The 26,602-nt window shown below is 45.3% G+C and overlaps 4 protein-coding genes across 5 annotated transcripts in view; 1 reads left to right on the plus strand and 3 right to left on the minus strand.

Moving 5' to 3' along the window:
- Positions 1–6,609, plus strand: part of CLIC1 (chloride intracellular channel 1) — a 33,328-nt gene extending 26,719 nt beyond the window's left edge. Inside the window, exons 4-6 of the mRNA XM_069943749.1 lie at positions 1,041–1,147; positions 2,797–2,978; positions 4,646–6,609. Of these exons, the coding sequence (XP_069799850.1) occupies positions 1,041–1,147; positions 2,797–2,978; positions 4,646–4,807 (451 nt within the window). The 3' untranslated portion in view covers positions 4,808–6,609. The remainder of the gene's footprint in view (positions 1–1,040; positions 1,148–2,796; positions 2,979–4,645) is intronic.
- MSH5 (mutS homolog 5) overlaps positions 1–9,213 on the minus strand; it is an 88,873-nt gene extending 79,660 nt beyond the window's left edge. The window contains exons 1-2 of one of the 2 annotated variants that reach the window (XM_069943746.1): positions 9,118–9,213; positions 515–667 (exon numbers count right to left, since the gene is read on the minus strand). The gene's annotated coding sequence lies outside the window, so the exon portion shown is untranslated. Of the gene's footprint in view, positions 1–514; positions 706–9,117 lie in introns of both variants that reach the window. The other variant, XM_069943744.1, reaches the window with a different exon arrangement.
- A 2,518-nt stretch (positions 9,214–11,731) lies between these two features.
- LOC138765940 (secreted Ly-6/uPAR-related protein 1-like) lies at positions 11,732–16,780 on the minus strand. Its single transcript, XM_069943122.1, has 3 exons — positions 16,545–16,780; positions 13,050–13,172; positions 11,732–11,997 (listed from the first exon to the last, which is right to left on the minus strand). Exons 1-3 carry the CDS (start codon positions 16,591–16,593, stop codon positions 11,795–11,797), a joined length of 375 nt encoding a protein of 124 aa, XP_069799223.1. The 5' UTR covers positions 16,594–16,780; the 3' UTR covers positions 11,732–11,794.
- A 2,886-nt stretch (positions 16,781–19,666) lies between these two features.
- On the minus strand, positions 19,667–25,889 carry LOC138765723 (CCN family member 5-like). Its single transcript, XM_069942741.1, has 6 exons — positions 25,801–25,889; positions 25,512–25,716; positions 22,880–23,059; positions 21,321–21,473; positions 20,774–20,973; positions 19,667–20,660 (listed from the first exon to the last, which is right to left on the minus strand). The coding sequence occupies exons 1-6, from the start codon at positions 25,870–25,872 to the stop codon at positions 20,331–20,333; spliced, it is 1,140 nt and encodes a 379-aa protein (XP_069798842.1). The 5' UTR covers positions 25,873–25,889; the 3' UTR covers positions 19,667–20,330.
- Positions 25,890–26,602: the final 713 nt, after the last annotated feature.

Consider the following 26,602-nt stretch of genomic DNA (forward strand, 5'->3'; position numbering starts at 1 on the left):
TGTGGGAGGGGCGGCGGGGAGCTGCGGGGGGGCTGCTCGGAGGATCGCTGATCGTCCGGGCAGCCCATAGGATATAGCAGCGTCTGCTGCCGATGCTCCTATTCAACGGAGCGACGGCAGCAGATCGCTGCTATATCAGTCGCTTGTTTTTCAACATGTTGAAAAACAAGCGACTGCAACGATCAGCCGACATGAACGATGTCGGCTGATCGTTGCACTCTATTCCACGGAACGATTATCGTCCGTAGCGGTCGATATCGTCCGAAAACGAACGATAATCGTTCCGTGGAATAGGGCCATAAATAAACAAAAAAAACCTCAGTGCTCGATTGTCTCTGTCTCATAGATAACAGGTGAAGTGGTGGTCACACAGCACTCCATTCACAAGATGCATTTAAAGGAGAAGTCCAGCGAAAATATTAAAGTATTGTACTGCCCCTCAAAAGTTATACAAATCACCAATATACACTTATTACTGGAAACGCTTATAAAGTGCTTTTTTCCCTGCACTTACTACTGCATCAAGGCTTCACTTCCTGGATAACATGGTGATGTCACTTCCTGGATAACACGGTGATGTCACTTCCTGGATAACAAGGTGATGTCACTTCCTGGATAACATGGTGACTTCTCCTTTAAGGAACGGAACGGCAGATCAGCGGTGGTCCTGGTGATTAGGCAAAGATCATAGCTGTATCATCTGCCCTGTGTATGGATAATAACTGCTGTCACTGTATTTAATTTGTGAATTTTATGCATTACTAATAGAGCTTATAAGATGTGTAAGAACCATGGCACCATGTACATACAGAGCTACTTACATCCCACAGATATATTTTTGAGATCAGTTATTTCCCCCTAAATCTCATTGCACACATGTAGTGGCGTGTCTGTGAGACCCTTTGTTCCATGAGTTCACGTATGCATTGTATATACATGACCCTAAGACAATAGAGTATTGAGTGTATCTAGGTCGCGCTCGCTCAGCCGTACCGCTTTTAATTTGCATCTGAATTATTGTATATTTCTTTCTCGCTCAGATACCCAAAGTTGGCTGCCAAAAACCCTGAATCCAACACCGCCGGACTCGACGTCTTTGCCAAATTTTCTGCCTACATCAAGAATCCCAACCCCGGCCTGAACCAATGTAAGTGCAAAATACTGGGGTCACCCATGTCGCCTTTTGCTCAGTTAACATTAGTATACTTTTCTACCCAATAAAACACAACCTTCATGGATCCTAAACCAGTTCCATAAAGATTGCTCACACCACTGCTATGGAGCCCAGCCTATTGTTGGCTGCATCACTTGTATGGAGAACCAGTGTCTGGATTCCTCCTTTATAGGCCATACAACGTTGGGAATTAAATGGGTTATGCAGGAACTTAAAAACATAGTGGCTTTCTTTTAAAAAACAGCGCAACCCCTGTCCTCAGGTCAGGTGTGGTATTCCATTCACTTCAATGGAACTGAGCTGCAATACCACACACAATCTGAGGACAAGAGTGGCGCTGTTTTTGAGAAAAGCAGCTATATTTTCCTAATCCTGAATAATCCCTTTAATCCCTGCATGGCAAAGAAGCATGATGGGCAGTAGTTTGGTGGAGGCACCAGTGGGGGTAACCATTGACATGCTCCTCACCCCATGGCTGATACATTGGTAGAAAACAGTAGACAGTCAGCCGTCTATTCAGATTGAAGCTTCACGTTTTGTGCACATATTATAGAAGAATAGCCGCTCTGCCACTTTCAGTCCAAACCACAGCTTCCTCTTTATAGGAGTGTTTGCTGACTGCACACTATTTCCGAGGTTTGTGTAGCGTATGAGATCATCACTAAGTTTAGGGAGTTCCTTCCATTGCAGAACCATTGAGAAGTGAGAGTGAAGGCTATAATGGGAGAAGGTAAAAGTTCCTCTATACTAAAGATGAGCGAACCTCGAGCATGCTCGAGTCCATCCGAACCCGATCGTCCGGCATTTGATTAGCTGTGGCTGCTGAACTTGGATAAAGCTCTAAGGTTGTCTGGAAAACATGGATACAGCCAATGACTATATCCATGTTTTCCACATAGCCTTAGGGCTTTATCCAACTTCAGCAGCCCCCGCTAATCAAATGCCGAACGATTGGGTTTGGATGAACTCAAGCATGCTCCAGGTTCGCTCATCTCTACTCCATATCCATTTATAGGACTCATGGGTTTACCTGGTAAAATTCACTGTGAGAACATTTTCCATCAGTCTTGATCTTTCAGAAATATCTTTCAGACCTATGTGTCTCCATGGTAACAGACTACAGGCTGACACTGTGTAGTCTGAACCTTTACTCCTTCTTCTTCTTCTTCTATTTTGTTTGCAGGAGGGATGATAAAGGGGATAAAAGTAACAGATGGGTAAATGATCAGACTACACAGGGTTTGTTTGTAGTCTGTAACCATGGAGATACATAGGTCTGCATAGAATTTTTTGCTACATTATAATTACTATACCCTTACCTACGTGTATATTTATATCTATTTGCTTGCAGTATAAAATCATTCAGTCCTTGTGGTAGTGTAAATTATTCCTCCACTCACTGACCTCTTAGGTTGAGTGTGAACAAGCAGAGCTGTAGTGTAAAGCATGGGGGAAGAACGAATAGTCTTGGCTTCAGAAGAGAGTGCAGCTGGATTGTAGACTAACTTATAGGACTTGATAGCTGTATACTATCCCAGTAGATAGGAGATGCTCTATATCCCACCCTCTGTTCACCATGGTCTTACGTGTTATGGTATAACCCCGGCTTCTCTATCCCTCAGCTCTGGAGAAGGGTCTCTTAAAGGCTCTGCGGATTCTGGACAGTTACCTGAACACTCCCCTTCCGGATGAAATAGACGAGAACTGTGCCGAAGACGAGACTGTGTCTCGCCGCAAGTTCCTGGATGGAGATGAGCTGACGCTAGCTGATTGCAACCTCCTCCCTAAGCTTCACATAGTACAGGTAAGCTGCCGGCCATAGTCTTGATGGATTAGATGTGTCATAATCACTATTGGATAAGGGGGTTTTAGGGGGTGGGGCAAACTGCATGATATCCCACATTTCTGGTGCCCCCTAGAACAAATTACAACCGCACAGTACTATTTAGCGGTAGTATTTGGAAATGCAACGTTATGTGGGATGTACATGGCGGTGTTACTTATGGGGGTATTATGTGGACCACATGGAATATAATAGTATAGCGGTATTATTCCGACTTCCACTACTCAGAAAGCGGCCTATTGATTGTTGTTTAGTTTCTTATATAACTGGCCCTGTCAATTGAGAATATAAAGTTTGCACATGCACACACCCTCTTGTGGCTGAGGAGGACTTAAGAGTTTTTTTTTTTTAACTGTGATTGGCTGGCTAAACTACATCCCCTCCTGAATATAAGAATAGTGATTTCAGATTTGTGTCACTTGCTGGTTGGAGCTAGAGAGGGATAGACTGTATACCAGGGAGAGAGAGCTTTTAGGTGAAGTTAGGTAGGAAGGGACCCTCAAAAGCCCTTGTTAGGGCTAAAAGAATAAAAACCATGGGGGAGATTTATCTAACATGGTGTAAAGTGAAACTGGCTCAGTTGCCCCTAGCAACCAATCAGATTCCACCTTTCATTTTCCAAGTGTCTGTGAGGAATGAAAAGTAAAATCTGATCGGTTGCTAGGGGCAACTGAGCCAGTTTCACTGTACACCATGTTTGATAAATCTCCCCCCATATATTTAGAAGCTGTTGTGAGACAGGCAGTGTGTTCAGACATCTACAGATAGTGTATACAGCTGTATACTATGGGTGTGGAATAATAGCTGTTATCTTGCTACTACTGATTTGCGCAGACTGCGTCCCTTGAAAGACATGACCAGCCCTTTAATTTTATTGTTGTAAAAACAATTCTATATCCGGTATATGGCTGTATACTGTGTGTGTGGGATAATACCTCTTATCTTGCTGCTACTGATTTGTAGTTATCGGTAATTTTTGTTATTATGTATTTTACACTGCACCTGACCTGATACGTAAGAAAGTGCGTAGTGCTAGACCGAAACATACGCTCCTACTTTACGTTCATAATTCGTTCGTGAATCTTCGGCGTACACTTGGGAAAATTGGTATGTTGGCTCATCACTAGTGTTATATACATCCAGGCATGCTTCCCCTGCTGTCCTATATGCATTCCATAGGTGTTGGCATTATTTCCTGAGGTGACCTCCTAGTGGTTGAATATTAATTTCCAGGTCCTAAGTAATTTTGTTCCATAGACTATAATGGGATTTGATATTCGTTCAAATATACGAATTTCGAATTCTCGAATATTTCACTATTCGCTCATCTCTGTTTCCAGGCAAAGGCTTGACCAACCCAGCCTTTCCTGAAACAGCCATTGGAGGGCAGCAGAGGGGCCATGCCTAATGGGCATCTGCAGCTGCGACCACTCATTCATTGGCTGGGACTGTGTAAAGTACTGAGCATTGGTTTCACACTAGATGGTCTTCTTAGTACCGGAGGAGACCAGGGTCCGGCGACTATAAAGCACTTGTGTTCTCTTTGCCAGTTGTTAAACGATACTTTGACCTCAGTGTCTTGCCTGACCTGAAGTTTTACCTCTCTCCCCTACTACTCTCTTTTTCAGGTGGTCTGTGAGAAGTATCGAGGCTTCAAGATCCCAGAAGAATTCACCGGAATACATCGCTATCTCACAAACGCCTACAAGCGGGAAGAATTTGTTAGCACGTGCCCGGCCAAAATCGAAATTGAACTTGCCTACGCCCTGGTGGCCAAACCCCTCAAGTGACCAACCAACCGGCTCTTCAAAACAAAGAGGAACTCCTCCTATTTAAACTCCTTACAGTAAAAAAAAAAAAAAAAAATACAAAGAAAAAAAGCCCCAGCTTTTCTTCCTTTAAGGAGGACAGAGCATCGATTGGCCTGTCCCACCAGCGCCTAATATATCTGCTCCTTATCTAACATAGGGCACCGTTACAGGATCAGTGTAGTTCCCAGCACCAACTCTAGTTGGCAGCATATATGGTAAAGTTCTGTTATTTGCTGTGACAAGAGAAAAATTTTTGTTTTTTTTTACGGTTTGTGACCTATATAGAAGAAAATTAATTTTGTGTTTATTTTTGTGTTACCACTATTCCATTAGATGGGCCTAGACAATCAGAATCTCCATTCCTTCTACCTCTTCCTGGAAGAGCTTTCAAGACATTCAGTTGATATATTTTTTACTAGTATTACAGGATGATATGCTGAGGCCGGTCACATCCAACCCCCCACCCCCCTGTGCCGCACGTGCCTTTTATTACCCTCCAGCTGTAAATATGAGGAGGACAAGGGACCAGTTTTCTATAGGGGGCCTCCCATAAAACACTTTTTCCCCCTCCTACAGCTTGTACCACGTTTGCCCCTCTTTTTAAAATACATTAAAGGGGTTGTCTCTGTTTTCCCAGAGGTTTGTGAGTTAATATTGGGGGGCTTTTCTTCATGACCCCTCATATATTAACTATAACAGAGTATAAAGAGTCTTTTGGAGGACCCAACATTTGCATTGATTAAGCTGGGACTGGTGTAATACTCTGTTTGTCCTGCGGTAGTGCTGCAGAGAAAGTAATTACTTATTTCCAGCAGAGATCACAACTGATCAACAGCAGTGGCCATCAGATTCTCAGGGGAAACTGCTAACTGGTTTGTCCAAAGTAGACAGCCCCTTTTAATGTTCTACTTTAACAGACTTAATGGGTGGTTCAGGATTAGAAAAAATATGGAAGCCTTTTCTCTAGAAACAGCGCCACAGCTGTAGACAGGTATAGTGTAGGATTGCAGTTCACCTGAATTAAAGGCCTTATCCTGGATTAGGACAACATGGCTTTTTTTTTGTCTTCTAGAAACGCCACTCCTGTCTTCAGGTTGTGTGTGGTATTACAACTTGGCGCCAATCACTTTAATGGAACTGAGTTGCAATATCACACAAACTGAAGATGAGAGTGGTGTAGTTTATGTTGTCCTTATCCTGATAATTCTTTATCGATACCAAACTCAACCTGTGGACAGGTGTGGCGCTGTCTGACAGATAGGAACTTTTTGTTTTCTACTGCTGGACAACCCCTTTAAATCTGATGTGCATTTTTATAGTAATGTTCACAAATGGGAATCTTAAAGGGTTTGATCATAGGGGAGAACCTCTTTTCTAGTGCACCCTACTTCAGTCAGTAAGCTTCCTGTGTGACCATGCAGGGTCCCCTCAGGTGTCTGACCCCTGGGAGCAGCAGCAGAAGACTCGAGGGGCACAATGCCTGCCATTTATAGAACTTTTTTGTATATTTTTAATGTTAAGATGCCTTTATATTTTTTTGATTAACACGCACGACAGTACACAGCCCTGTAATAGCAGCCTTCCACCTTTTAGTTGTGATTACAATGACGCCCCCTAGTGTCTCCCTGAGGGCTGCAAGTAACTTTTTTTTTTTTTTTTTTGCAATAATTTGGGTAGGACTCATTGTCATTCTATAAACCTGACATAGAAGTTGTATATTTAATATTCTGAGCAAATCAACCTGAATATTCACCTTTATATTAAAAACAACCTGAAAACCACACACTGGACTTGTCTCTGTGTATATAGTATACGGGCATGTGTTACTGTGTGGTAACAGTCATAAGGCAGGCAAGGAACCGAGTTGTAATACCACACGCAACCTGGAAGAAAGGTATATATGTGTGTGTGTGTGTATATATGTATGTGTGTATGTATATGTGTGTGTATATATATCCTAACTTGTGATCTCACATCTGCAAAAGATTACTCGACAAGCATTACATCCTTTAGGTGATCTCTGGATTCTCACAGCAGCACAGAGGATACAATATTGTCACAGGTGATATATGTGTTGATGTGAGATCACCAGTTAGGACATTATATCCTCAGGATCCTTACAGCAGCACAGATGATGATCTGCTGGAGGATCCCGAGATCCTCCTCTGTGCTGCTGTGGGGATCCCGAGATCCTCCTCTGTGCTGCTGTGAGGATCCTTAGATCCTCCTCTGCGCTGCTGTGAGGATCCTTAGATCCTTCTCTGTGCTGCTGTGAGGATCCTCACAGCAGCACAGAGGATGGTCCTCGGGATCCTCACAGCAGCACAGAGGATGGTCCTCGGGATCCTCACAGCAGCACAGAGGATGGTCCTCGGGATCCTCACAGCAGCACAGAGGATGGTCCTCGGGATCCTCACCGCAGCACAGAGGATGGTCCTCGGGATCCTCACCGCAGCACAGAGGATGGTCCTCGGGATCCTCACAGCAGCACAGTGGATGGTCCTCGGGATCCTCACAGCAGCACAGAGGATGGTCCTCGGGATCCTCACAGCAGCACAGAGGATGGTCCTCGGGATCCTCACAGCAGATTGAGGACATTACATCTGCTGCAGAGACCCTGAGAATGTAATATCCTCACTGGTGGTTTCACAGTCCCCACAGCAGCACAGAGGATGCAGTGTCCTGACTAAGGATTCAGCTGGTACTTGGAGACCACTAGTCGGATGTTATGCTCTGTGCTGCTGTAAGAATCCAGAGATCACCAGTCGGGACATTGCATATTTGGTTATCAAAGCAGCACATAGTAACTAATGTCCTGAGTGGTGATCCCAGGGTCCTCAGAGCAGCACAGAGGATGTAAGTAATGATTCCTGACTTCATATTTTACAGCAGTCAGTACATCCTCTGTGCTGCTGTAAAGACTCCAAGACCAGACCACCACATTATTACCTCAGTGCTATTCTACCTTCCATTCATTAATACTTCAGCGTCTTCACAGCAGCACAGAGTGCAGCGAGCCGGGGTACTTGGAAGAGAGTGAGGGGAATGAGGAGAGGATGATGGTGGTAGTAGTCTCTCCTGAGTGTAGCGCTGAGCTCCTCTGTGAGGGGATGCACCGAGGGCTGCAGAGAGAGTGTGCTATACCTGCAGGATAGCTGGATCTTGTCACGGTCACAGGTGGGCACGAGGGCTTCTGCAGGTACAGGGGGACTCTCTGGCGCTTCCCGGGTATCTCTCTCTCTTCTGTGGGCTACTGCAGAGGTTCCTGTAGGGGGGCTGCACCTGTATATATGGTGGTCAATGATGTGGACCTGTAGTGCCCCGGGGCCAACCCCAAATACTGCTGTCCGGTACAATGGCCCTTGGTGGTGGTGTGGTGCAGATAACCAGGACAACAGGGAGACAAGGAGGGAGGCAGTGTAACAATAACTCCTTTACTGATAGACTTGCTGGTGTTATACAGTCCTTTGGCATACAGCGGCGAATACTGGCGGCTTTGACTGAGTTACTGCGCTTGTGGAGAGTCTGGTGGTGTGTTGAGAGATGATACTGCCTCAGATCCTGGTCTGTCAGTACGTGTGGGTCGCTGGTGGGCACTGTGATCCTGTGGACCTCTCCCCCAATGGTGCTTGTGTTTGTCTTTCCCCTCCCAGTCAGCTAGGGAGCTTCCTGCTTAGGTTACTGGGCCGGGCCTTAGGCCACAACTTTTGGGTCCCAGAGGTATCCAGGGGTCCTAGTAAATCTTACCCCCCGAATTCAGAAAGATGGGTGCAGAGGCCTACGTTAAGGGTATGTTCATATCTCGTTTTTAGCCGCACGTCAGAAATCAGTGAAAAAAAGGGTGCGGCCGTGCGGCCGACTGCCACATGGACTTTAATGAGCAGGACGGAGTCATTATGTGACCGTGTTCTGCTCATTTGCGGGACGTATGCGGCTTTTGTGCAGGACTCAAAAGCGTAGTTGACCACGCTTTTGAGTCCTGCACAAAAGCGTGTACGTCCGGCAAATGAGCAGAACACAGTCACATAATGACTCCGTCCTGCTCATTAAAGTCCATGTGGCAGTCGGCCGCACGGCAGCATCCTTTTTTTCACTGATTTCTGCCGTGTAGCCCGACGTGCGGCTAAAAACGAGATATGAACATACCCTAACTCTGCTCCTTTTTACAGCCGAGTCCGTCCACTTAGGGTGTCAGTCTTTAGGATTCCCACTGACTGTGTATGTGCTGGCCCTTTCCTGAGGGGGCACCTGACAAATTGTCTCTCAAAGTCTCTCTCTTTTTCTCTCACCTCCAGCTGTTTTCTTAGGCTGCTCTGTTCTTGTTCCCCTCAGCAGCTTTGCTCTGTGGTGATGGTCTCTCATGAGGTGATGTTGTTCCCTCAGCAGCTAGTCACTAGTCTCAGCTAAACACTGCAACTGTCATCCTTATATAGGGGGCCTATCTGCATAACCCCACCCCCTTCTAGCAACTTCCTAGGCTTACCACACTACCTAGAGCAGTTCCCACTAAGGTCAGTAGGTGTCGCTGTTTTGTGTGGTGTGCAGTGTAAAGCATGTAACCCATTCTCTGCCTGTCAGTTACTGGTACAGAGAAATACACATAATAGTTCAATATAAGACATATTAAATCCTAGAATATTTATAGCAAAACACTTGTTGACAGGTGCCATCCTCAGCCCCAGGGATTACGCTCTGGTATACTACAAGAGGATGTAATGTTCTGATTTGTGATCTCAGGATATCCCATCTGCAGAGCAGCGAGTCCAGCAGGTTTCTCACACCTGGGCTCTGTTCACACGTCAGCATTAAATCTGACCTGTATTATCATAGTTATCATTCCCGTTCCTCCTCCAGATGTGCTGCACGTGTCTATTGGCTCCATTGTTTCTCAGTGAGGTTACAGAATCCCTATTCTCATACACTGGATGGAGGTTACTGCTGCATCCTCTCTGAAGTCTAACCTGTGTGATGTCACATAGCGGCCTAGTGCGAGTGTATATAGTAACACATAGCGGCCTAGTCCGAGTGTATATAGTAATATATAGCGGCCTAACCTGAGTGTATATAGTAATACATAGCGGCCTAGCCTGAGTGTATATAGTAATACATAGCGGCTTAGTCCGAGTGTATATAGTAACACATAGCGGCCTAGTCCGAGTGTATATAGTAATATATAGCGGCCTAGCCTGAGTGTATATAGTAATACATAGCGGCCTAGTCCGAGTGTATATAGTAACACATAGCGGCCTAGTCCGAGTGTATATTGTAATATATAGCGGCCTAGTCCGAGTGTATATAGTAATATATAGCGGCCTAACCTGAGTGTATATAGTAATACATAGCGGCCTAGTCAGAGTGTATATAGTAATATATAGCGGCCTAACCTGAGTGTATATAGTAATACATAGCGGCCTAGCCTGAGTGTATATAGTAATATATAGCGGCCTAGTCCGAGTGTATATAGTAACACATAGCGGCCTAGCCCGATATATAGTAATACATAGTGGCCTAGTACGTGTGTGCATATAGAAATACATTGCTGTACACGCCTATAGAAAAGAATGGTATAGTTGATCAAAGACAGGAAAGTAGAAGTTAAATAGTGAATTGTTTTATTAGGCACTGATGCACTTCCCTGGGCTGGATACGCTAAGTGTTGATTGTGTCACTGCCACCCAACTTTCCCAGACCCCTGAATACCAAATCTATTAATACAATGATCGATTTCTGCATTAGTATTAGCAACCACATGGCCGACCTTAGAGATGTATAAGAATAAGGGCATCACTGTTCCTGATGATCTGGGCACCTGCCTTATGGATATGGGTGGGCCCCCTGCCCTATGGATATGGGTGGGCCCCCTGCCCTATGGATATGGGTGGGCCCCTTGCCCTATGGATCTGGGTGGACCCCCTGCCCTATGTATGTGGGTGGACCCCCTGCCCTATGTATGTGGGTGGGCCCCCTGCCCTATGGATATGGGTGAGCACCTGCCCTATGGATATGGGTGGGCCCCCTGCTCTATAGATATGAGTGGGCCCCCTGCCCTATGGATAGGCACTATGTTAGTACATACAAAGGAGATTATATTGGGTACTACATGGTACACTGATAGGTATCTATAGAGGGTCCTGCACATAGGGACTGTACTATCTGGTCTATTACTTTGCACTAGGTGAGTGTGATCCCTGGGTATATAGGACAGGCCCTTCTATAGTGCTTTCACCATACATTGCAGAGGTCATGACCCTGCTGATACTATTACTACTATTACTTTGTGGAGATCCATTCTCGTATTGATAAACAAGTAAAATAATTGGGCGATTATGGATTTGGGTGGAGTTCCTCTCTAGATGTCAGATTCTGGCAGATGAGGTTACACGTCCCATGTTGAGAAATCATTTCCAGCAGAAACCTGCCTGTCCGGGGACAAGCTGCTGCACGCTGTGGATTCTCATGTACTATTCAATGAGATGTGAGCAGGTTAGGAGGGGGAGTAAAGTGGAGGCCTGGTCCCTACTAATAGCCAGTATAAAGGGGTCCACCTCATGCACAATGCAAAATTATAAGTATTAGTAACAGATGCGGCAGAGTTGTGTTTGTCATCTTGGTGCGATATCCTGCAGTTCTATGCAAAAACCAAATAACATGATCAACTTTTCTACATCGACATACAGCATACCGTGTGAAACCTGTTGCAGAACTACAATTCCCATCATGCCTAGAGAGCCTGGTTACCTGCAGCCACCACTAGGGGCACCATTCACAACATTCAACATTTGCCATTGAAGTCAGTAATAGCCTTATATATATCTATGGGCAGCTAGCTTCCTGTAGAGGCGGTTGTGATATATTGTGATATATTGTAGTAGGCATGCTCACTATTGATTTATTATCCTCTAAACCATTATATATTACAATGTGACTTGTATAAGGAGGAGTGGGTGCTGATCATGTGACCCAGCTCTATGACAGGAGGAGCAGCAGGAGGGGCGGTATCAGGGCGATGCTCAGGGAGGAGGCAGACACCGCGGCGGAGTTGCAGAGGTCGGTATCGCAGCAGGTGTTGTGATAGGTCACGTTGATTCCCAGTGTACTCTTCTCACCACTGATCCCACACAGACTGTTCACAGCGCAGCTCATCTCATGCAGGATGAATGGGAAGTGTTCTGTGGGAGAAACAAAGAATCAATGAAGAATTCCATAGACATTACTGGCGGAACTATAAGTGGTAATTTTGTGATTCACAATAATAACCCTACGTCTGCTTATCAGATCTTCATGTGCCAAATTTAACAATTAGTTGTTTTTTTTGTTTGTTTTTTTTGCAGAAATCAATAGTCCAGGCAATTTTAAGAAACTTTGTAATTGGGTTTATTAGGCAAATATGCAATTATCTGCATTCACAAAGACTTTTCCCAGGTCCCCCCTCTCTCTCTCTCTATCATCCACTGCTTATTATCAGGAAATCTCGACTCTTTTACATCAGTCATGCCCTGTGTAACCTATGGAGAGGGGAGGAGGGAGATTAGTGGGCAGCAGAGAACAAAGGATTACACAGTGGGAGCTGTGTGAAAGCTGCTATTCAGAGGTCAGAGAGGTGCTGACTTCAGAGGAGATAGCCCTGTGATGTAGCTGTAAATTAACTCTTTGTTGTCCTGTTTTGGTGCCTCATCTCCCAGCGATAAGCAGCGGTTCCGCAGCAGATTTCATTTAAATAACAGAACACAGCACCAAATCTGCACCATCAAATCTGCTGCGGATCCTGTAGGTGTGAACGCACCCTTAAAGGGATTTCTTACATTGGGCAATCCCTGCTTATGAAAAGGCTTCCTTAAGCCTTCCTTAGTTTACCCTAAAAAATTTCTTTCAAATCAACTGGTCCCAGCAAGTGCCAGAGATGTGCAATTTACTTCTATCAAAAAATCTCCAGTCTTCCAGTACTTATCAGCTGCTGTATGCCCTGCAGGATGTGGTGTATTCTTTCTAGTCTGACACAGTGCTCTCTGCTGTCACCTCTGTCCATTCTGAGATTTTTTTTTAAATGGAAGTAATTACAAATCTATATAACTTTCTTAAAACAGTTGATTTAAAAAATAAAAAAGTACTATAAAACCTAAAAAACATGCTGTAATAAAGTTTAAATTCACATTATAACAAGAAAACATCAATAGCAGAGAGCTGTAATGCCCACACTAACCACCAGGGGACGGCCACTTACTGGTCTTGCCGGTAGCTGTAGAGTAGAGGCATCTTTCATTGGGGGGGCATTTCACTGGGAACTTAATGCAGTCCATTGGAGAGAGGGTCGGGAACAGGCAAGTGTAGCATTTCAGGCCATCCCCTATGGGGTTAAACACAACGTTACTGGTTAACAATCCATCAGTGTCACTCACAGGTATGTCGCTTCTAGTCATGCCTTATAGAAATGCAGATATACGTGGAAATGTGCTCGGTGAGGTACTCTGCAGCAAAGCATTCATTACATCCTGGAGAGGATTATTCCCATCTACACTTCCTAAAAATGGAGCAAATGGAGACATAGCCGGAAACCTTCCTGCCCAGGTTACGTGGTCAGACATACGTTTGGCTTTTGTATTGTAAATATTCCTAGAGTGGAATATAGGATCCTTATTATCTATATCCTGGGAGGAGCTTCCTCTTGAGCTCTTTGTCGCCATCCTGGAGGGGAAATGTGATATTACAAGTGGGCACATATGCATCTGTACCAAGTGCCTTAAAGGGGTTATCCAGCGCTACAAAAACATGGCCACTTTTCCCCTACTGTTGTCTCCAGGTCAGGTGCGGTTTGCAATTAATCTCCATTTACTTCAATGGAACTGAGTTTAAAAACCCCACCCAAACTGGAGTCAACAGTAGGGGGAAAGTGGCCATGTTTTTGTAGCGCTGGATAACCCCTTTAAGGTCCTTTTACACGGAACGATTATCGTTTGAATTTGCACGATAACGATCAAATTCGAACGATAATTGTACGTGTAAACGCAGCGAACAGTCAAACGACGAGCGAGAAATCGTTCATTTTGATCTTTCAACTTGTTCTCGAATCGTCGTTGGTCATCCGCGAAAAAATTCGCAGATCGTTCCGTGTAAACAGTCTTTCACCGATTTAACCTATGTGCGAGATAGGCTTAAGCGATCTCAAAACGATTTTTCCGTCTAAACGCTGATCGTTATAAAAAAAAATTGTTACTTCGAAATCGTTAATCGTGCGATTGGGCGAATTATCGCTCCGTGTAAAAGTACCATAAATCAATTATATCATATCCACATGACCTCATCAACATGACAACCCCTTTAACAAAGAGGGGGGCCAATTTTGATGGTCAGCCCGCCTTATAGGGGTTTCAAGCCTCTCTCTTGCGAACTAATACCCTGACATGGGGCAAGAATGTCCAAACAGCTGATCAAAGATGGACTAGAATATGCAATGGCAGAAAGCTTTCTTCCTTAAAGGGGTTGTTCACCCCCCCAAAAACTCTTTCAAATCAACTGGCCCCAGCAAATGCCAGAGATTTGTAATTTACTTCTATTAAAAAATTCTCCAGTCTTCCAGTACTTATCAGCTGTTGTATGTCCTGCAGGAAGTAGTGTATTCTTTCCAGTCTGACACAGTGCTCTCTGCTGCCTCCTCTGTCCAGAGCCGTAGCAAATACTGCTCTCAAGACTGGAAAAAATACACTACTTTCTGCAGGACATACAGCAGCTGATAAGTACTGGAAGACTGGAGATTTTTTAATAGAAGTAAATTACAAATCTCTGGCACCAGTTGATTTGAAAGAAATTAAAGAAGCAGTTCAGTTGTTTTTTTTTTCGCCCCCCCGGGTAGCCGCTGTCATGTATACTTACAGAAGATGATCGGTGACTCGTTCCCGTCGGTCAGTTCCCGTCCCGCGGTGCCGTTCAAATCGGACGCGCTCACTTTGGCCAGCTGCTGCGAGTCCTCTTCTCTGACCAGTGATTATACGCCGGAAGTCACTCGCTTCCATGCATTCGCTATGGAAGCGCGTGACTTCCGGCGTTCAAATTACAAGGCAGAAAAGAGGAGTCACAGCGCCGGCGGAAGTGAGCGCGTCCGATTTGAACGACACCCCCCAAAAAACTCACCTTAATGCTTAATGCTAAGTTTACACGGAGCGATAGCTGGCCCGATTGTACGATAAACGATTTCGAAGTAACGATTTTTTTTTATAACGATCAGCGTTTAGATGGAACGATATATCGTACAGAAAATTCGTTTTGCGATCGCTTAAGCCTATCTCACACATAGGTAAAATCAGTGAACGACTGTTTTCACGGAACGATCGGCGAATTTTTTGCGAACGACGAACAACGATTCAAGAACATGTTAAAAGATCAAAATGAACGATTTATCGATCGTTCGCCGCGTTTACACGTACGATTATCGTTCGAATTAGATCGTTATCGCGAAAATTCGCCCAATAATCGTTTTGTGTAAACGTAGCATAAGGGTCCATTTACACAGAAAGATTATCTGACAGATTATCTGCCAAAGATTTGAAGCCAAAGCCAGGAACAGACTATAAACAGGGATCAGGTCATGAAGGAAAGCCTGAGATTTCTCCTCTTTTCAAATCCATTCCTGGCTTTGGCTTCAAGTCTTTGGCAGATAATCTGTCAGATAATCTTTCTGTGTAAATGGGCCCTTAGAGAGTGCAGGACTCTCTAAGCTCTCGTCTGAATACGGCATTGGTCCAGTTGCTCCCTTCATTGTCTATGGCAGTATGGCAGATAGCCGAGCGCTGTACACATATCTGTATCTGCAGCCTCTCTGTACTTACTGTATTAGTCTTCAGGACTTTATAGAATTACATTCCACTCTAGTAGTGACAGCCGAGCTGCAGCAAATATTCGGATCATAATACAAAACTGGATGTAATGGATTCCATTCATTCCTATGAGATGAGGCCTTAGAGAGTACAAGGCTGTGTCTGTCTGTAGCTTAAAGGGGTACTCTGGTGAACAAAATAAACTCTTTCAAATCAACTGCTGTCAGAAATGTATTTAGATTTGTAATTTGCTTCTATTTAAAAAAAATCTCCAGTCTTCCAGTACTTATCAGCTGCTGTATGTCCTGCAGGAAGTAGTGTCTGACACAGTGCTCTCTGCTGCCACCTCTGTCCATGTCAGGAACTGTCCAGAGCAGCAGCACAAAATTCCCATAGAAATCCTCTCCTGCTCTGGACAGTTCCTGACATGGACAGAGGTGGCAGCAAAGAGCACTGAAGAGAATACACCTCTTCCTGTAGGACATACAGTAGCTGATAAGTACTGGAAGACTGGAGATTTTTAAATAGAAGTAAAATACAAATCTATATAACTTTTTGACACCAGTTAGTTTGATAGAAAAAAAAAAACATATGGCCTGAGTACCCCGCATAGGGGGATCATAGGAACATAAACATACATGGGGTTGGGGTTGTTTGATAGTACTACAGTGCTATTAAAGTGATTACACATGGGGGGTAGTACCCCAGACGCTGGATATATTGGGGGGCAGGAACAAGCCCCTTTGCCTTGGCTGGGGTAGTTAAATAAATCTTTACCCCATCCGGAGGAAAGTCTTGTTCAGGAGACCTGGATATACATGGCAATGTTCTATTGCTGTAGGGATCACTGATCCCTACCACTTATAGATGAAAGTTGTTATATAAACAGTTATACTCTCTTCACTTACCACACTGTATGAGGAAGACCAAGGTGGCGGCCACAATGAGGAGCTTCATCGTCAGTCCCTTCCCTGAGTGTTCCCGCCGGCCCTCCTCTGCCTCTTATATCGGCTTCCTTCCCTTTATTACCGACCTTCTTCTCCTTATTAGCTGTAATTTCATTTATCTCGCCTTCCATGTACAGTTATGGAGGACAAGGCCCTGCCCCGGGCATGTAACATGGACACAGCTGGATATAGCTGGAGATGTATAATAACACTTTATTAGGTTTCAGTCTACATAGGTTTGGTCGGGGCAGAGTGTATGCAAACAATAAGGGGACATTCACACCATCTCCGCAATCTGTCCGTAGCACAGACGGTGTCGTGGAGTGGACCTCCGAGTGGATATTGGGAGCTCCGATACTATTTGAAAGTTTGCGGTAGTGCGCTGACACAGCTTCACAGCCACTACTTATTTGATTTGTGTTAATGTGGTGATCTGTCTACCTACGAGGGTAGGCACTTGTATATTTACAGTGGCACTCATCTGCTCACAGGGCGACACTCATCTGCTCACAGGGCGACACTCATCTGCTCAAAAGGGTGACACTCATCTGCTCACAGGGCGACACTCATCTGCTCAAAAGGGTGACACTCATCTGCTCACAGGGCGACACTCATCTGCTCAAAAGGGTGACACTCATCTGCTCACAGGGCGACACTCATCTGCTCAAAAGGGTGACACTCATCTACTCACAGGGCAGCACTCATTTGCTGAAAGTGCGACACTCATCTGCTCACAGTGCTGCACTCATCCGCTCACAGGGCGGCACTCATCTGCTCACAGTGCAGCACTCATCCGCTCACAGGGTGGCACTCATCTGCTCACAGTGCAGCACTCATCTGCTCACAGGGCTGCACTCATCTACTCACAGGGCGGCACTCATCTGCTCACAGTGCAGCACTCATCTGCTCACAGTGCAGCACTCATCTGCTCACAGGGCTGCACTCATCTACTCACAGGGCGGCACTCATCTGCTCACAGTGCGGCACTCATCTGCTCACAGGGCGGCACTCATCTGCTCACAGGGCGGCACTCATCTGCTCACAGGGCGGCACTCATCTGCTCACAGGGCGGCACTCATCTGCTCACAGGGCGGCACTCATCTGCTCACAGGGCGGCACTCATCTGCTCACAGGGCGGCACTCATCTGCTCACAGGGCGGCACTCATCTGCTCACAGGGCTGCACTCATCTGCTCACAGTGCAGCACTCATCTGCTCACAGGGCGGCACTCATCTGCTTATTTAGAGGCACCAGTCTACCTGAAGATGGTGGGCATCTGCCTACCTTTAAGGGGAACCTTGAGGGGGGCAACTTTCTATCTACAAGGGAGACACTTAGTTACTTATGGGGGACACCTGTCTACCTACAGGGGGCAGCTGTCTATCTATTAGGGCATAACATACCTACAGGAGGGCACTGATCTACCTACTAGGGGGCCTATCTACATACTTGAAGACCTATCTACTTACTGAGGGCATGTATCTACATGCTTTGTACTACCATTGACCTACTGGGGCTCCTATCTACTTACTGGGGGGACCTACCAACCAGTGGATGAAATTATACAGAATTATATGGAATTAAATGGAAAAGTAAGGAGCTTAAGATGTTTGTTCCGCAGATATGAGTTGTGTTCAGCAGAAGTCATCATTGCAGCCTGGCAGGATGGAAAAGGATGAAGAACAGAAGGTCCCTTGAGTCACTGTATATCACTGAACTGTAGTCTGCAGAGCATGTGTAGAGCTGTATCCACCACTGCATGGGTACTCTATGGAGGTATTTTTGGTCCTTGCATAGTGTATTTTTAGTGTTTATTCTTTTGTCCTGGACCTGCCTATTAGTTTCATTAGGGTCATCTATAATATTTTAGGATATGGTTCAGATATGGTGGGGCATGATGGGAGCTGTAGTTCTGCAACATCTGCAGAGACACAGGTTGTCTTAGAGGGGAACGCTTTACAAGTGATGGACTATGAGACTGTAGAAGGATAATAAGTTGTTCAGTCCTCGCATAGCTCCTCAGTGACTCACAATAACTGTGTGTGAACATCCTCGTGATTATCACAAGGCATAAGCCCTCCCATTATAAGGAGTGCGGAGGGGGCAGGGGGACTGCTATACACTGTCTCTTTGTCAGGCTCCCCTGCTACTTGTCTATTCATGTATTCCTAAGAAGTTGGGGTTTGTTGGTAGACATTGGGTAGTGGTGCACATAGAGGTTGGGTCGGACCATTACAACTATAATAATAAAGCCCCTTTCAGCAGCTGCTTGACATTAGCACACTCCTCTCCACCCAAGACGGTACACTCTCGTTTCCCTGATGAGATTTACTGAACTGTTCTTGCTTACTTCTTGGTTAATATTGCTGCTCCTTATGGGAATTGAGGTCCCAGATATTGCACATAGACCCCATCTCTCTAGCAATAGTTACATAGTTAAAGGGGTACTCAGGTCGGGTGGGGGTGGATGAAAGCAATGACGTCCTCTACCCCGGTTTCATCCCTGGGTCCCACTTTGCGTTGCTCTGGTCCCTTCCGCTTCCTGGTCTATGACGTGGCTTGAGACGTTCCAAGCCCACTCAGCAATTTAGAGGCAGAGGTGGGACCCCGCTACAGCCACTGAATGGCGGAACAGGCTTGAAATGTCACGTTTCAAGCCGCGCCATAGAACAGGAAGTGGCCGGGGGACCGTGGCTGCGAGATGTGGGCCCCAACATTGGATCCGGGTAGGTAAGTAGACATCATCGCTTTCATCCACGCCCTCCCCTGCCATAGAGAAAAAAGCTCTACTTTCCAGGGTACCCTTTAATAGGGTTGAAAAAAGACAAAAGTCCATCCTATTCATCCTATCCTAAATCCCTTGTCATGGTTACATGCTTAGCGTCATACAACCTTGAAGTCCTGGGTGCCAATCCAGCCAATGTGACAGCTTCAGAATATGTTGGTGATATACAAATAACCCATACTACTTATATTCTACCGTTACAGTCACTCCCATTCAGGATTTCTCAGACTCACCCCACTTGTCATCTGCGTTTCATTATGTGCAATAATAAGTACGTCTGACAGAGGAAACATGTGACAGCATTTTATTTCATTCATAGATGGATGTAGAACATACCCGTGATTCTGTATGAGAATGTGAAGATACAGTAATAAAACCGCCATAGTGTGCATGAAGCAGGAGCACCGCTCCACTATAGGACCCTGTCAGGCCACCCTGAGGTGCTCCTGTAAGAGAGGATCATTGTGTGTAACATTACCCCAGATTATCGGTTCCTAGTGAATTTATAGGAGGGGTATTCGTATCTTAGGGTGCGGTCACACTACGGAATCCGCACAAAGAACTTCCCGCAGATTCCACCGCTCGCCCCCACGTGCTCGCACTTCAATCTCTGTTCGTATCATAGGCTCCATTCTATGCTCAGGCAGATTCCGCCGTCCACCCAAAGAATTCACATGTCATTTCCTTGGGTAGACAGCGGAATCCGCGTGAACTTAGAATGGAGTCTATGGGATAGGCAGAGATTCAAGCGCGGGCGGTGCAATCCTCAGAAATTTCTTCATGCGGATTCCGTAGTGTGAACGTACCCTAAGCATACCCGGAGGAGAACATCCATTGGCATTGACTACTGGTTGTCTCATCTGTTGTTTCCCAAGATACGAGACCCATATAGATATAACAGAAATCTTATGTGTTACTGTCACAATATCCATTATAGCTTTTCGGCACCTTCCTGGCATTGTCTATTCATCGTCGCCCGCCATATCATGTGTGACCTCTTCTCTTGGTTTCATTGTACTGCCTCCCTTCTTCTTCCCTCTTTTCCCTCTTTTTCCACCACACTCACACCTCTGCACCCACATAACCTGGCGGGTGACTCTCTTTTTCAGTTGGGCGCACCGAAACGATACCGGACGTGTGTGGCTCAGCGATGGTGTGCAGAGACGTCCGTCCGAGCATAGGCCGCAGAACTTGGGGAGTAGGGGTCGGCTTGACAGACAGTCACGGAAACGGAGGTGCTGTGGATGGGACCAGTGCATGACGCGACTGCAGACATTGGTTGCCTTCAGGACCTGATCGAGACATAAAAGGATGATAGCCATGTATTATATGTCCACTATTACCCTCCATTATTTGGAGCTTGTCTGCAGTGCCAACAAAACAAAGACCCTCCCTAAGAACTTACGGTGTAGTTGGCGTTGGGGTATTGCCCCTTGCAGGGCCTGATCATGCATAGTCTCTTCTCAGCTTTGGGTATACAAGTCTCCTTCTCGTAAACGATTCTCACCGAGTTTCCAAATCCGCATGTACGTGAGCACGGCGTCCACTCAGTCTCCGGTTTACAAGAATAAGTTTCCTCCAATGACTCCTCATCCTCTTCTCTATCTGTAAAGGATAATGAGAAGACGATGTCCTCATGCAGCTTTTGTCATACAAAGCTTCATACAGTCCTGTTCTAGAGTAAGTGCTACATTGGCTGTATTACGGTCAGGTCCTTAGGTGGGCCTCATTGGTTTACTGGACTATCCACTGGGAGAATGAAAAGGATTGGAATATGTTTCCTTTACATGGGCGCCCCAATTGGTGGAGGACGAGCAGAACTCACCATCTGCTATTACCTCTCCTACTACAATCCCACTACCTTCTAATCTTTCGAGCAGTCACATAGACGTCCATGCCCCCCGTGAGTCTTGTTCCCCCCATATAAAGCTCATACAAGTCCATGTCATCACCTGGATCAGGGGCTTCTCTCCTGCTCCGAGTCTTTGCCTCGGCTTCTGAAGACTCATCGTCTGGACCCGGGTAGTTATCACCAGGCTCATCCTCCTCTTCAGATCCACTTGACTCATCCAGACATCTCCATTGGGCGCAGCACTCACCTGGAACTAAGGTTAGGAGAATTTATGTACAATGAGCTAACTTAGAATAGCCTGATATCACGTATGTGACTGACCTCCTGACCAATAGGCCTCCAAATAAAGGGCTTGCCCCAGTAACAAAAAAAAACATGGCAAAAACAGCTCCACACATCTCCATGGGCTGTATGTGGTATTGCAGCTATGCCTTCGGGTATTGACATGTCAAGTCTTTGGGCGGAAATGCGGATTCTGCGCAGAATTCCAGACAGAAATTTACTCACGGGCAGTCGGAAATCCCGTTGCTCTCTATGGAAGGGTGGGTTCACACGGTGGGTTCTCGCGGATAAACTCTGCGGAATTCCGCAGTATGTCCGCGCACACGGCTGCGCGCCTTTCCGCCAGCTCATGTCACTTCTTTCGTCGGATAGCGGAATACGCCGGCCCAAAGAATGGTGTCTATGGAGCCGGCGGAAAGGCGCGCGGCCGTGCTCGCGGACAGCCGACGGAATTCCACGGAGTTTATCCGCGAGAATTCCGTAGTGTGAACCCACCCGAAAGGAGCATTGTTGCATTTTTGCGGTGGAATTCGGACGGATTTCTGCAAGAATTGCTCAGCGTGCATATACCCTTCCTTTGAAATGAATGGAGCTGAGCTGCAGTACCAGACACAACCTGTGAACAGGAATGGCGTGGCTTTTCTGACACTTTAAGATAAGTGTTTATCTATCTATAGCAGTGCATAGAATGGTGGTCAAGCATGTGCACGTCCGCACGTCCCATCAATCGGACACTTATCTCCTATGCTGTGGATGTTGAAATATTGGCATAACCCCTTTAAAACCCTTTTTATGTTCAGGTATCCTCCAGTTGACCTCTTAAAGGAATTGTACAGACCAGGATTTAAATAAAAAATGGTCTGTAACTTAGATATCTACAATATTATACTATATATACTGAAATAAAGCAACACCAATTGCCATAACCCCATGAACACAAATAGGTAGCATAGGAGATAACCTAAAAATCAGCTCTTTATCCCCTAGAACAGCGCCACTGTTGTCCGTAGGTTGTGTCTGGTATTGCAGCTTATTCCTATTAAAGTGACTGGGACCCAGCAGCAATACCAGACACAGCCCATGGACAAGAGTGGCGCTATTTTTGGAACAAATAAGTAAGTAGTTTTGGTACTTTGTAATAGTAATGGTGTGAAAGACATAACATAGTATGGTGGAAATACAGCTATAGGCTGAGATGTAACCTGAAGCCCCGGACTCTCTGCAAAATCTGTATCAGCCCCCCCCCCCACCTATCACCCCCACCACATACCATTTATATTGCTGGTGATGACGTTTTAGTGCCCCCCAGTCACCAGGCTCTGTGTGTACAGTCTGCCCCGTATCCGGGCCTTGTCTATAGGCCGTCATTGCTCTTACCAGTCACTAGTTGCATCTCCTTGCAGTTAGGGATGTGGGGTCTCTCGGGCTCAGGACACAGGGGGACACAGTCGATATTCCCATTCTCACATTTGCAATAACTATCACAGTCTATTTCGAAGTCTTGTCCATGTAGAATCTCATTGACGTTGTGGAAGCAAGAGCCGGTCTCCTGACGGACTAAAAGGAGGAAATAGGGGGAAAGGTTAGGCCACGGCCCTCCAAGCTGTTACAAAACTACAATTCCCATGGGAATTGTAGTTTTGGAAAAAAAAAACATATTTTGTTACCAAATAAGCGCCACCCTTGTCCTCAGGTTGTGTGTGATATTACAGCTCAGCTCCTTTCACTTCAATAAAACCAAGCTGCAATACCACACACAAACTGGGGACAAGAGCGGCGCTGTTTCTGGAACAAAGCAATCATATGTTTTTCTAATCCTGCATAATCTCCTTTAATAGCTGTCCTGCATAATCTCCTTTAATAGCTGTCCTTTAAAAGTGTCATACTAAGGGCCCTATTCCACCGGACGATTATCGTTAGCATAATCGTTAACGATTAACGATCTCAAACGACCGCTATTGCGAAAGACCTGAAAACGTTCACTCATTTCCATGGAACGATAATCGTTACTTATGATCGTAATTGCGATCGTTTCTTCTTCCGTATTTCTTCGCTATTGCGTTCGTATCTATTGCGAACGACCGAACAATGTCTTATTCAATGCGAACGATTTGCGAACGTTTTGCGAACGAGCAACGATAAAAATAGGTCCAGGTCTTATAAAGCGATCAACGATTTCTCGTTCGGTCGTTAATCGTTACTGCATTTCAACCGAACGATTATCGTTTAGATTCGAACGATTTAACGATAATCTGAACGATAATCGTCCGGTGGAATAGGGCCCTTAGGGTCCATTTACACAGAAAGATTATCTGCCAAAGATTTGAAGCCAAAGCCAGAAACAGACTATAAATAGAGATCCGGTCATAAAGGAAAGCCTGAGATTTTTCCTCTTTTCACATCCATTCCTGGCTTTGGCTTCAAAATCTGTCAGATAAATCTGTCTGTGTAAACACACCATAACCACCCATTATAAGGTAATGGGTGACAGATTATGTGCCAAAGATTTGAAGCCAAAGCCAGAAACAGACTATAAACAGAGATCGGGTCATAAAGAAAAGCCTGAGATTTCTCCTCTTTTCAAATCCATTCCTGGCTTTGGCTTCAAATCTTTGGCAGATAATCTGTCAGATAATCTTTCTGCGTAAATGGGCCCTTAGAAACATAGAAGATTGTTGGCAGGAAATACCCCCTTGGTCCAGCTAGTCGGCCCTTCTAGTATTCCCCTTCTTATTATCTAAGTTTATCCCAGGCAGGTTAATATACAGTTATTGTAGATTTACCTACCACATCTGCTGGAAGATTGTTCCAGGCATCTACTACTCTTTCAGTAAAGTAATATTTTCTCACGTTGCTAATCTCCCTGACACCATGTTTCACATTGCGAATCTCATCTATAAATTATCATCCACAAGATATCCCCTCTGGAAAACCCATCAACTATCCCCTGATGGACAATTCTTTCCAGTCTGATACAGTGCTCTCTGCTGCCACCTCTGTCCATGTCAGGAACTGTAACAAATCCCCATAGAAAACCTCTCCTGCTCTGGACAGTTCCTGACATGGACAGAGGAGGCAGCAGAGAGCACTGTGTCAGACTGGAAAGAATACACCACTTCCTGCAGGACATACAGCAGCTGATAAGTACTGGAAGACTGGAGATTTTTTAATAGAGGTAAATTGCAAATCTATATAACTTTCTGAAACCAGTTGATTTGAAAGAAAAAGATTTTCGCTGGACAACCCCTTTAAGGTAGGATGTAATATTACAACTGACACACATAGATTAAACCACACCCCAACGCAGCAGCTGCAAAGTTAGAAGATACCCTTTGCTTTATGGCTAAAGTGTCTCTGTCATTTCATTGTTTTGTTTTTTTGGCAGAAATCAATAATCCAGGCGATTTTAAGAAACTTTGTTATTGGGTTTATTTGGCAAATATGCCATTATCTGCATTCACAAAGACTTTCCCCAGGTCCCCCCTCCCTCCTCTCTCTCATTCACTGCTAATTATCAGGTAATCTCAACTCTTTTACATCAGTCAGGCCCTGTCTAATCTATGGACAGGGGAGGGGGGAGGAGGGAGATTTGGCGCCAGCAGAGAGGAGAGAACAAAGGATTACACAGCAGGAGCTGTGTGAAAGCCGGTATTCAGAGGTCAGAGGGGTCAATGTTGACTTAGAGGAGATAGCCCGGTGATGTAGCTTTAAATTAACTCTTTGTTGTCCTGTTTTGGTGCCTCATCTCCCTCAACCCCTCCCCTCTCCATAGAGAACAATGAAGACAGGCGAAGAGCTTCAAACTGCTTTTTCATTATAAAAATGCATTTTTTCGGCTAATAAACCCAATGACAAAGTTTCTTAAAATCGCCTGTACTATTGATCTCTGCAAAAAAAAAAAAAAAAAATGTAAACGACAGTGACACTTTAAAGTTGCCTGAAGGCGCCAACCTGAATGTAATAGAATAAAATAATATGTGGTCCTTATAGAAAGAAGGATATCACTAACCCTTGCACACGCCTTGATGTCTGCTCAAGTCTCCGTGATAGTCGCAGACCAAATTCTGTGAGGAATCGCATGGTCTGAATCCATCGCACCCAGAGCCGAGGCCTCGGGCACATACTGTACACCCACAACCACAGGAGTCCGGCACCGGGACTGACCCCGGGGGACAGGTAGGGACTTCTGGGCACTTACAACTTAGTGGACATCCCTGAAAGACAGAAACAAGAAAACATTAGGCAAGTGAGAAGATGAGTGTAATGAAGACTTAATGGAGAAGAGAGAAGAATCTTACCAGTCTCTTCCCTAATGTACATGTCACACATAATAGCATCAGGCAGACCTCTATATAAGAGCCCATTTCCATGCATTAGCAGAGACGTCTCCAAGGAATGCCACAAGAAGCTGCCACTTTATATAAATCAACATTACCGCCTGCTATTGGCCATCCAGATGCTTGAGTCACGGCGTACAGGGCCTGAGGTTTGGCGTATACACCATAGACAAGTATAGGATGCCTGGGCTCAGAGATAGCGGCTTATGAGACAGGAAGGAAGGGAGATATAGCCATATCTTTTAGAAGTTCTTGTCCTTAAGACAAAGTTAGTATTATTTCTCGGCAATAAGATGAGCACAGGGTGTCCTATAAAGTGTACTGTCATCTGCAGGAGCACCTGGTAGAAATAGGTTTGATTTCTCTGCAGCACCCCCGCAGGGGAGAAGAGGTATTACACAATGCTAAATAATCTGAACTCCACTACTCACTTTGTGAGTGGGAAGAAGAACTAACTAAAGATGTAAAGTCAATGCTGGAAAATAGCATCAAGCTAAGTTCTTGTCCAGATGTAGCTGAGCTGAGTGTGTCTTTTAGCACCAGCTTACACAATGCAAAACTAATGAAAGCCCAAAGCATTAGAACACATTATGGCCCTGCAGCTATTGCAAAACTACAATTCCCATCATGCCTGGACAGCCAAAGCTAACGCTTTGGCTGTCCAGGCATGATGGGAATTGTAGTTTTGCAACAGCTGGAAGGCGGTGAGTTTGACACCTCTGCTTAAGGTGATGAATAATAATTTCATAGGACCTGTCAGGCG

This window comes from Dendropsophus ebraccatus, chromosome 10, assembly GCF_027789765.1.
Source record: "Dendropsophus ebraccatus isolate aDenEbr1 chromosome 10, aDenEbr1.pat, whole genome shotgun sequence".
Classification (NCBI taxonomy): domain Eukaryota; kingdom Metazoa; phylum Chordata; class Amphibia; order Anura; family Hylidae; genus Dendropsophus; species Dendropsophus ebraccatus.

Excerpts from the sequence above, each read along its gene's own strand:
- LOC138765940 (XM_069943122.1), bottom strand. The coding sequence starts at position 16,593 with ATGAAGCTCCTCATTGTGGCCGCCACCTTGGTCTTCCTCATACAGTGT. Across the intron at positions 13,173-16,544 it reads GGTCTTCCTCATACAGTGTG|GGGATGGCCTGAAATGCTAC; the intron begins GTAAGTGAAGAG and ends TTAACCCCATAG. Across the intron at positions 11,998-13,049 it reads TACAGCTACCGGCAAGACCA|AACACTTCCCATTCATCCTG; the intron begins GTAAGTGGCCGT and ends TTTCTCCCACAG.
- LOC138765723 (XM_069942741.1), bottom strand. The coding sequence starts at position 25,872 with ATGGAAATGGGCTCTTATATAGAGGTCTGCCTGATGCTATTATGTGTG. Across the intron at positions 23,060-25,511 it reads ACATCAAGGCGTGTGCAAGG|TCCGTCAGGAGACCGGCTCT; the intron begins GTTAGTGATATC and ends TCCTCCTTTTAG. Across the intron at positions 20,974-21,320 it reads GAGAGAAGCCCCTGATCCAG|ATAGAGAAGAGGATGAGGAG; the intron begins GTGATGACATGG and ends TATCCTTTACAG.